We start from the raw sequence: 11,408 nt of genomic DNA on the forward strand, positions 1-11,408 counted from the left end.
TTTGAAGGAAAGAACAAAACTTTTCACAATGTTAAAACACCTCATATAAAACAAAGAAAGTAGAACCCTGAAAGCAATACTTAGACCTGAAGAAACAAATATACACACTCAAGAAATTCTAGAAAGAAAATAAATGAAGCTTAAATTTTGTGAAAGAGAAAGAAAAACTAAAAACACAAAACCTTCAAAAATGCAATCTACATACACCTTTTCATAATTTAATAACTTCTAAATAATGGTCATGTAGGGCAATACAGCCCCTCCCAAAGGGAGGTTTGTGCCCCTCTACAGGGAGAGGGGGTGACTACAGGCCTCAGGCCTTGAGAGAGTTCCATATTAATGAGATACCTAAAGGCCAGAGGGCGTTGCCAATTAAGTATTCATTCCCAGATCCTTCTCCTTACAAAGGGTATTTAACCAAAGGCCAGCCCTGGGGGTGCAGGGGTGCAGCCAGATCCATATACTTTCCTCAATGATATTAAACCCTTAAAAAACAGGGACTTCCTTGTGTCTTTGGGGCCCGAAGTGGCAAACCAGAAGAAGGTCTCAACTATCGAGCAGTTGTCTAATCTTCCGTCAAGTATTTTTCTGGGTTCCATCCACAAAAGCCACTAATTCAACCAAGCTAGCTGGGCTGGCCGCCGAATCAGCCAAGCAAGTACAGTAACCAAAGAGTCTCTTTCCTGAGGGGCTCTGTTGGGGCTTTCTCTATCCCTCATTTCTCCCAGCGGCATCTGGGAGCCCCACATGGAGACCAAAGGCCTTCGGGTCCACTCAAGACCCCTACCCCTGAGGGACTTCAGACTGAGTTTGCCCCACACTCGGCTGGGGCTTTGCAGTGCCCACCGGGAGCCTCGTGGAAGGGGCTCAGTCAAATTCCCTTGCTTCTGCCACTCTGAGCCGTGGTTCTAGCCGACTAAGCCATGGCAGACACACGGGGACCACAACTCTGCCCAGCAACATCCACGCCTGCCCCCATGCATGAGCTTAGAACCCCACAATATGCTATATACCATAAAGCTATATCACTCCTTGCCTTATGTTCAAAGGACGTGATATTCTACTCCACATATACTTACTCAGCTGTGTTTACTGTTTCCTTATTTGTGATAGCTAAGAAATGAAAACAACTTAATTGTACTTTTACAGATGAATGGATAATGAAAATGAAGTATGCATATACTACACAATATTATTCAGCTGTAAAGAAAAATGAAGTCATAAAATTTGAAGATAAGTAGATGGATTCAGGAAAGATTATATTGAATGATTTAACCTAGCTCAAGAAAGAAAGTTATCACAAATGTTCTCTCATCTGCCCTCCCTAGCACCAAATCTTCAGAAACAAGTATGAAACATAGAAACCAGGAAAACATAATGTTACTATAGGGTAGGAGGGGCTGAGAGGTGAATAGCAGTATATGGGTAAAATAAAGCTCAAAACAAAAAATGGGAGGGGAGAACTAATTGGAAAGGGCAGAGGGAAGTCTTTATAGAAGCAGAAGGAATAAGAGGTGACAGACAATACCAAGATTGTTTGATAAAGCTTGAAGAAACATTATTGCTTTTCATTTACCTAGAATTATACAATTGTACATAACACAAACACACACACACACACACACACACAGGCGCGCACACACACACACCCACACACATTTGGGTGGGACAATGCCTCCACAAAAGCTATAGACTAACAAAAATCATGTTATTGAGTATGAGAAATCTCCCTTTGAGCGGTTGGTCAGAATACTGCTGTTGCTACTGTTGCCTTTCAGAGGTTGAAGGTAACACTCTATTCCTAAACACACTGTACACTTATGACAGGGAACTCGGATTACTTTTATTTAAACTGGATCTGACCCGAAATCCTCCTTCCTGTGTTCTAGATTCCATAATACCAGAAAGTACTATAAAATATTTCTAGGGAAATATTTTAGTAAAATTTTCTAATGCTATGGTAAAACCATGATCTAGAGTGACTTGGGGAGGAAAGGGTTTATCTCTTAAACTTCCAAGTAAGGGTGTATCACTGAGGGAAGAAAAAGCAGGCCAAGGACCTGGAAGCATGAACTGAAGCAGAGCCCGTGGAAAAGCAGGGCTTACTGGCTTGGTCCTTATGGCTTTCTGAGCCTGCTTTCTTATAGCACCTAGGACCAGCCCAGGGGTGGCACTGCCCATAACTAGCTAAGCCCTCCCACATTAATCATCAATCAAGAAAATGCTCAACAGGCTCTTTCACAGGCCAATCAGATGAGGCATTTTCCCAATTTTGGTTCTGTCTTCCTAAATGATTCTATCTTGTTTCAAGTGTGACATAAAAGCTAACGAGTACAGGAGGAGCTCAATGGTCCCAATGAGCTGCAACACTTAGGAATTATAACCATGACCAGCAGGACAGACATCTACAAAGGTGCAACAACAGCTGTTTGTTGAACATCAAGTTCACTCAACAGGAATGAAATCATGAACAGTACTATAAACCTAGCCAACTTCCCTGAGCTGATGAAGTCATGGATCTTAGACGAGAATCTATGACTACCACTTTGCTAGACCAATAAAACTCCTACCTACACTCTAAAATTTATCCTTATACTCACAGAAAAATGTAGCTACAATTCTTCATTAAAGAAACATCTCTTTAAAGCAAAAGGAGACCCTCATAGAAAATCACAATTGAACACAATGCAGAGATCAAGGATCATGGGGAATCTAACCCGAGTGGGTACATCGTAAGGGCTACTGCATCTATTGCTAAGATATGATTGGGTAAAATACTGAGTAAAAACTTGCAGAAAGATTATATGATGCAGAATACCAGAATGTCTACTCTGAAACAATCTCTCATAGAAATGGCACATACAAGATCTAAACAATGGCAACATCAATAAGCATACTAACTGAGAAGGAGAAAATTTCTACAGAACCCTACCCCTATATAAAGAACTTCTGGCAATTATGACTGTGGAAAAGAAGGAGAATTAACATTTCCCAGGGATGAGTTCCCTTATTGGTTATTCAATAGAGAGTGACCCACCCTTAAACCATATCCACACGAATACATTCTCAAGAGGTTGTATGTATATTCTTATGCATCATATACATATATATGTAACTATAATGATAAAAGAACAAAAGCATCAGTTGAGATTGTGGGTGGGGTACAAGGAAAAAGTTGGAGAGTGGAGACTTGGGGAATTGGTTGGAGGGAGGAAAAGGAGGGAGGAAAGCCATGTAATTATATTTTAATTTAAAAGTGTCATTTTAAAAATTCAGGCACAACCTAGAGACGGATTCCTGCCTCTAGGAGGTGCTAATCCACTCATATCCCACAGTCATGGGTCTTAGAACCTCAAGATGAAGTAGAATGGAAGAGGGAATCCTAGAAATAATTAGATTTTAAACTCTGATGCTCACAGTGCTTAGTTCTGATACAACCTTTACTGAACGTGCATGTCATATGAGGTCACGGGAGAAGCTCACTCCTACCTATCTGAACAAGTGCAGCTAAGCACATTCACGCCTGTTGGAGTGCACAGAAACACAGCCACACACCACTTACATCACCACCACCACTACCACCAGCAGCAACATCTGAAGCAAGAGCATCAGTAGCAGCAGCTTACACATGTATTTGCAAGGTCAAAGACACTTATCTCCCAAGAAAGGGAGCAGCCAATAAAAACACTAAGCAACACGCCTTCTCCTCCAACTCGACCACAGTGAATAATCACCAAAATTCCAAGCTCTTTAACCCAAGACTCAGCTTTCTGCGGGACCCGTTTGCTAGCCTCATGAATCTTTTTCCTTTCTCGGAATCACAAATTTCATGTTTCTTTTGAGGTATCTCCAAATCTATACAACGTGCATCCCATCCCTCAAGGGCTGGAGTCCAAGATTTCTAGGAAACTTGGAGAAGTCCATTACCACACTAGAGAAGTCAGACTCCTGTCAGAGAGACATCAGGGTATGAGAAGCAGGTTCCCAAACCGCCTGGGCGCGGGAAACAGGAGCGAACCCTGTCAGGTGGAGTCCTTTTCCACGTGGTGGATGAGAAAGAAGGCGAAGGGGTAGCATGCAAGGGGTGTCCCTTGGCACCGTAGCTTCTATGCTATGCCCTGGTGAGGTAGGCTCCAAAGGGACCAACCAGTACAGCGCCAACAAGAGACATTTGCTTACAGTCTCAGACTAGGAGTAACGTGAAGTGAGCCCAGGGAACAACACGTCAGGTTAGGGGGCTGAGGTAAGGACTACAGATGACTACAGAGGGCCAAAGCCCCTCTCTTGAAGACTGAAGCAAATCCCGCATTCCAGCCTGGCTTCTCTGCTGAGATGGGTTTCCCACCAGCGCATGCTTACCCTCAGAGCCCTCTCATTCACTCCTGCACCTTGCAAATACCGCACGCCCTGCAGCCTCCCCCCGTGCCACCGCACCTGGATATGACAGGAGACCTCCGAGTCGTCCAGCAGTCGAATGGTGCATTTCATCTCCTGGTTGAGCGATTTGATACTGGAGCTCCGAAAGTGAATCATTTTCATAGTCCTTCTGCCTCTCGGCGCACAGTGACAAGAAGCGAACATACACAGCAGGACGCGGGAGCCAGCCGTAGGAGGCGCGGGGCCCGCGCGGCCCTGGTCCACGCGGACATTCACACGTTCTCAACACAGTCGCGGCTCCGGGTGCAGCTCCGCCCGGAGACGGTGGCAGCGCAGGGCGCCTGCGGCCACCAGCGGCGAGTGGCGAGGAGAGCCGGTCCCTCCCTCTCCTCTTCACACGCTCCAATCCCCGCCTCCTTCCGTAGCTTGCTCTGAGGGCACCTCCCTTGCCTTGGTCTCGAGGCTGAGGGTTGTGGGAGCCCGAGACCCTCTTAAGGTTCGCGGCTGGAGGAGGCGCAGCACCAACTGTATCCCGAAGCCGAGCAGCTCTGGCGGGGGCCACCTCCAGGGCTGCTGCTGCGTCAGGCTAGGCCCTGATGCTTTCCTCTGGCTGGCCGCCTCCTCCCTCCTCCCATCGCGGTGGCTAGATGGTCCCTGCCTTGTTTCCCTCGGACTCAAAGGCGCCCTGCATTGTGAATTCCCGGATCCTGGCTGCCAGCTAAGAGTGGAGAACAAGCTATACATCCTCAAGGGAATTCCGCTGATGGACAGGACTGTAGGGCTGGTAGGGCTTCTCAAACAATGGCAGGAGGCACAAACATTGCATACGGCCATGGTAACAGTCTCGGATATTCCTTCCAGATTTTAAAGTTAGTATTACCTGAGATCAGCCCCCTTTTCTTCTTTAGTTAGGAATTGTCTTTCTTAAGTAGTGTGCTTTTTTTTTTTTTTTTTTTAAATGACACTATCTCCTTAGAGCCCAACTAGAAACCCTATTCTGCTCCACCCTCTTTAGAGAGCCGCCTCCACTTCCAACTGCATAGGAATCTAGTGAGAGTCTAACGACAAAGACATCTCCCATCCTATTTTAGTCTCCTCTCTGGGTGCTGGAAACCCTGGAATTCACCGTTGCTCTCCAGGAATTCATTGTCATCCCAACGCGCTCCTGTCCCTGTGTGAAATGCTCTAGGTTCAAGGGGTGGCAGAGAGGTTGCAGTAGTTACAGGTAGGTAGAACTTCGAGACGGAGAGAGAGAGAGATGTTAGAAAATAGAAATTAAATGAAAGCTGCTTTGCTCTGTTGTTTCTTTTTTCAGTGAGCAGGAAAAAAAAAATGATTGCTACCGGGAAGACTTGCTAGCTGTCAATTCTTTAATGGTTTGCTACATATGCAGTCTCTTCATCCACAGGGAACTTCATACCCCGTGTTATGGAGGGGAAAAGGCTGGGAAGGGATTGGTTGTGGCTCTCAATACAGTTGTTGTTCTCCCGCTTTCCGTTCCTTACTTCCTCTGCTCTTCCAGCAGTAGTAATCACCCTACAGGCACGCATCTGCTTCTCAATCCTCTAAACTGCAACAGCTATCAACCTAGACTGCCCCTTGTCTGAAACCTTAGCACTAGAGATGATGATGCAGGAGAATGGAGAGTATGAGGCCAGCCTGGGTTGCTTAGTGAGACTGTATCAAATAACAAAAGGAAGACAGAGAGCATTTAGTATAACATTGCATCTTCGTCACTGTTTTATTGCTACAAAGAGACAGCATGAGAAGGGCAACTCTTATAAAAGGAAGCATTTAATTGTGGGCTTGCTTGCAGTTTCAGAGGGTAGTTTGTGATCCTCATTGTGGGAGCATTTGGGGAGCATTGACAGCATGCATGGCGTAGGAGCAGTTGAAAACTACATCCTGATCTGTAAGTAGCAGAGAGCAAGAAAGAGACAGAGACACAGAGAGAGACAGACAGACAGATGCTGTGCCTCCCTGTTACCCCTTGTTGACTGAGCATTCAAATGACCCTATAGCCACCATTCTTAATCAACCTCAACACAAATTATCACAACTTAATTATGGCTCTGAAGTATTATTATGGGCTACCAGTGAAAAGGATCTGATAGATCAGATTTGAGGGTCACGGGGTGATATAAATCGTAGATATCAGTGCAGTGGGGCATGAGTCCAAGACACATTCCTACATCTAGTCATGTGAAGATGGTGTATTAGCTACATTTTTTTTTATTACTGTAATAAAACACTGCAAGCAAGACAGCTACTAAAAGAAAGTGTTTAATTGAGTTTACAGTTTCAGAGGGTTAGAGTCCAGGAAGACGGAGTGAAGGCGGCAGGAGGAGGAGCTCAAGTCTTACATCTGTGAACCACAGATGGGAAGCAGAAAGCACACTGGCAAGGGCACCAGACTTTTGAAACCTCAAAGCCTGTCTCCATCCCCTTTAACAATGTCACACATCTTAATCCTTCCTGTGCTGGCTAGTCTTATGTCAACTTGACAGAAGCTAGAATTATCTGATGGAAGAGACTTTCAATTGAGAAAATCTCTCCATAAGATTCTGGTGGAAGGGAATTTTTAATTAGTGATTTGGGATGGCCCAGCCCATTGTGGGTGGTTTTATCTGGTACTTGGTTATATAAGAAAGCAGGCTGATGCCGGGCGGTGGTGGCGCACACCTTTAATCCCAGCACTTGGGAGGCAGAGGCAGGCGGATTTCTGAGTTCGAGGCTAGCCTGGTCTACAGAGTGAGTTCCAGGACAGCCAGGACTACACAGAGAAACCCTGTCTCGAAAAACCAAAAAAAAAAAAAAAAAAAAAAAAAAAAAAAAAAAAAAAAAAAAAAAAAGCAGGCTGAACCAGCCATGGTGAGTAAGCCAGTAAGAAGCACTCTTTCATGGCCTCTGCATCAGCTCTGATTCCAGGTTCCTGCCCTGCCTGAGTTCCTGCCCTCACTTCCTTTGATGAACTATGGAACTCTGAGTGAAATAAATGCTTTTGTTCCCAACTTCTTTTCATACAAGGTGTTTCACAGCAGTAGAAACCCTAAGGAAGAAACTTCACTAACAGATCCACAATCAGGGAATCAAGTATTCAAACGTAAGATCCTATGGGAGCATTCTCACTCAAACAACCACATTCACAGCTCTCTGGCCTCCAGATGACTCACAGCCACATCATAATGCAAAATGCATTCAGTCCAACTTCAAATGTTCCTATAGCCGTTCACATTCTTTTTGTTTGTTTGTTTGGGTTTTTAAAAATTTTTATTGGATATTTTATTTACATTTCAGATGTTATCCCCTTACCCAATTCCCCCTGCCCTCCACCGCCTAGGAACCCCTTATCCATCCCCCCGCCTTCTGCTTCTATGAGGGTGTATCCCTGCCTACCCCCCCCCCCCCACACCCACCTCCCCACCCTCGAATTCCTCCACACTCGGCCTCCAGCCTTCATGGGACCAAGGATCTCCTCTCCCACCTATGACAAACAAGCCCATCCTCCCCTACATGTACAGCTGGAGACATGGATCTCTCTTTATGTGCTTTCAGGCTGGTGGTTTAGACTCTGGGAGCTCCGGTTGGTTGGTATTGTTGTTGTTCTCCTCATGGGGCCTCAAGCTCTTTCAGCTCCTCCAGTCTTCTCTCTAACTCCTCCATTGGGAACCCCTTGATCAGTTCAATGGTTAGCTGTGAGCATCTGCCTTTGAATATGTCAGACTCTGGCAGACCTCTAAGGAGACAGCTAAATCAGGCTCATGTCAGAATGCACTTCCTGATATCCACCAGTGGCTACTTTTGGTGACTGCACATGGGATGGATACCCAGGTGGAATGATCTCCAGATGGCCCCTCCTTCAGTTTCTGTCCCACACTTTGTCTCCATATTTGCTCCCTTGAGTATTTTGTTACTCCTAAGAAGGAGTAACACCCACAATTGGTCTTCCTTCTTCATGAGCTTCATGTGATCTGTGAGTTGAATCTTGGGTATTCAAGCTTCTGGGCTAATCCAATAATCAGTGAGTGAATACCATGTGTGTTCTTTTGTGATTGGGTTACCTCACTCAGGATGATATTTGCTAGTTCCATCCATTTACCTAAGAATTTCTCAAATTCATTGTTTTTAATAGCTGAGTAATACTCCATTGTGAAAATGTACCACATTTTTTGAATCCATTCCTCTGTTGAAGGACATCTGGGTTCTTTCTGGCTTCTGGATATTTTAAATAAGGCTGCTATGAATATAGTAGAGCATGTGTCCTTGTTATATGTTGGAGCATCTTCTTGGTATATGCCCAGGAGTGGTATAGCTGGATCCTCAGGTAATGCTATGTCCAATTTTCTGAGGAACCACCAGACTGATTTTCCAGTGTGGTTGCACCAGCGTGCAATCCCATCAACAATGGAAGAGTGTTTCTCTCTCTCCATATCCTCACCAGCATCTACTATCACCTGAGTTTTTGATCTCAGCCATTCTTACTGGTGTGAGGTAGAATCTCAGGGTTGTTTTGATTTGCATTTCCCTGATGACTAAGGATGCTGAACATTTCTTTAGGTGCTTCTCAGCCATTCGAGTTTCCTCAGTTGAGAATTCTTTGTTTAGCTCTATATCCCATTTTTTAATAGGGTTATTTGGTTGTCTGGAGTCTAATTTCTTCAGTTCTTTGTATATATTGTATATTAGCCTTCTATTGGATGTGGGATTAGCAAAGATCTTTTCCCAATTTGTTGGTTGCTGTTTTGTCCTATTGACAGTGTCCTGTGCCTTACAGAAACTTTACAATTTTATGAGGTCCCATTTGTCAATTCTTGATCTTAGAGCATAAGCCATTGGTGTTCTGTTCAAGAACATTTCCACTGTGCCCAAGTATTCAAGGTTCTTCTCCACTTTGTCTTCTATTAGTTTCAGTGTATGTGGTTTTATGTAGAGGTCCTTGATCCACTTGGGCTTGAGCTTTGTACAAGGAGATAAGAATGAATCTATTTGCATTCTTCTATATGTTGTCCTCCAGTTGAATCAGCACCATTTGTTGAAAATGCTGTCCTTTTACCACTGGAGAGTTTTAGCTCCTTTGTCAAGCATCAAGTGATCATAGGCATGTGGGTTCATTTCTGGATCTTCAGTTCTATTCCATTGATCTTCCTGCCTGTCATGATAAATTCCATGCAGTTTTTATCACTATTGCTCTGTAGTATAGCTTGAGGTCAGGGATGGTGATTCCTCCAGAAGTTGTTTTATGGTTGAGAATAGTTCTCACTATCCTGGTTTTTTTGTTACTCCAAATGAATTTGCAAATTGCTCTTTCTAATTCTGTGAAGAATTGAGTTGGGATTTTAATGGGGATTGCATTGAATCTGTAGATTGCTTTTGGCAAGATGGCCATTTTTTACTATATTAATCCTGCCAATCCAGGAGTATGGGAGATCTTTTCATCTTCTGAGATCTTTGATTTTTTTCTTCAGAGACTTGAACTTGAAGTTCTTGTCATACAAATCTTTCACTTGCTTAGATTCACACCAAAGTATTTTATATTATTTGTGGCTATTGTGAAGGGTGTCATTTTCCCATTTTTTTTTTCTCAGCCTGTTTGTCCTTTGAGTAGAAGAAGGCTACTGATTTGTTTGAGTTGATTTTATAACCAGCCACTTTGCTGAAGTAGATTTTTATCCGGTTTAGAAATTCTCTTGTGGAAGTTTTGGGGTCACTTAAGTATACTATCATATCATCTGCAAATAGTGAAATTTTGACTTCTTCCTTTCCTATTTGTATCACTTGGCTTCTTTTTGTTGTCTAATTGCTCGGCTAGGACTTACAGTACTATGTTGAATAGGTAGGGAGAGAGTGGGCAGCCTTGTCTAGTCTCTGATCTTAGTGGAATTGTTTCAAGTTTCTCTCCAGTTAATTTGATAATAAACCAATATACTGGTTTGCTGTATATTGCTTTTACTATGTTTAGATATGATCCATGAATTCCTGATCTTTCCAAGACTTTTATCATGAAGGTATGTTGGATTTTGTCAAATGCTTTCTCAGCATTTAGGGAGATGTTCATGTGGTTTTTTTTTCTTTGAGTTTATTTATGTAGTGGATTACACTGCTGGATTTACAAATATTGAACCATTCCTGCATTCCTGATAAAGCCTACTTGATCATGATGGATGATTGTTTTGATGTGCTCTTGGATTCGGTTTGTGAGAATTTTATTGAGTATTTTTGCATAGATATTCATAAGGGAGATTTGGCTGAAGTTCTTTTTGAGTCTTTGTGAGGTTTAGGTATGAGTGTGATTGTAGATTCATAGAATGATTTGGGTAGTGTTCCTTCAGTTTCTATTTTGTGAAATAGTTTGAAGAGAATTGGTATTAGGTCTTCCTTGAAGGTCTGATAGAATTCTGCACTAAAACCATCTGTTTCTAGGCTTTTTTTGGTACGGAGACTTTTAATGACTGCTGCTATTTCTTTAGGGGTTATGGGGCTGTTTAGATGGTTTATTTGCTCCTGATTTAACTTTGGTACCTGGTATCTGTCTAGAAAATTGTCTATTTCATCCAGATTTTTCAGTTGTGGTGAGTATAGGCCTTTGTAGTAGGATCTGATGATTTTTTTTTTTTAATTCCTCAGTTTCTGTTGTTATGTCTCCCTTTACAGTTTTGATTTTTATTAATTTGGATACTGTCTCTGTGCCCTCTGGTTAGTCTGACTAAGGGTTTATCTATCTCATTGATTTTCTAAAAAAAAAAAAAAAAAAAAACAAAAAAACCAGCTCTTAGTTTTATTGATATTTTGAATAGTTCCTTCTGTCTCTACTTGGTTGATTTCAACCCTGAGGTTGATTATTTCCTGCCATCTACTCCTCTTGGGTGTATTTTCTTCTTTTTGTTCTAGAGCTTTCAGGTGTGCTGTCAAGTTGTTAGTGTATGCTCTCTCCAGTTTCTTTTTGTAGGCACTTAGAGCTATGAGTTTTCCTCTTAGCACTGCTTTCATGGAGTCCCACAAGTTTTGGTATGATATGTCCTCATTTTCATTAA

At 43.0% G+C, this 11,408-nt stretch overlaps 1 protein-coding gene across 5 annotated transcripts in view; it reads right to left on the reverse strand.

Annotated features, from left to right (window-relative positions):
* Frmd3 (FERM domain containing 3) overlaps nucleotides 1-4,940 on the reverse strand; it is a 185,033-nt gene extending 180,093 nt beyond the window's left edge. For 2 of the 5 annotated variants that reach the window (XM_034503055.2, XM_034503053.2), the window contains exon 1: nucleotides 4,435-4,932. In XM_034503055.2, coding sequence (XP_034358946.1) covers nucleotides 4,435-4,581 — 147 coding nt within the window. In that variant the 5' untranslated portion in view covers nucleotides 4,582-4,932. Of the gene's footprint in view, nucleotides 1-4,359 lie in introns of all 5 variants that reach the window. The other 3 variants (XM_076934765.1, XM_076934766.1, XM_076934767.1) reach the window with 3 other exon arrangements.
* Between the last annotated feature and the right edge of the window lie 6,468 nt (nucleotides 4,941-11,408).

Source organism: Arvicanthis niloticus, chromosome 5, assembly GCF_011762505.2.
Source record: "Arvicanthis niloticus isolate mArvNil1 chromosome 5, mArvNil1.pat.X, whole genome shotgun sequence".
Classification (NCBI taxonomy): domain Eukaryota; kingdom Metazoa; phylum Chordata; class Mammalia; order Rodentia; family Muridae; genus Arvicanthis; species Arvicanthis niloticus.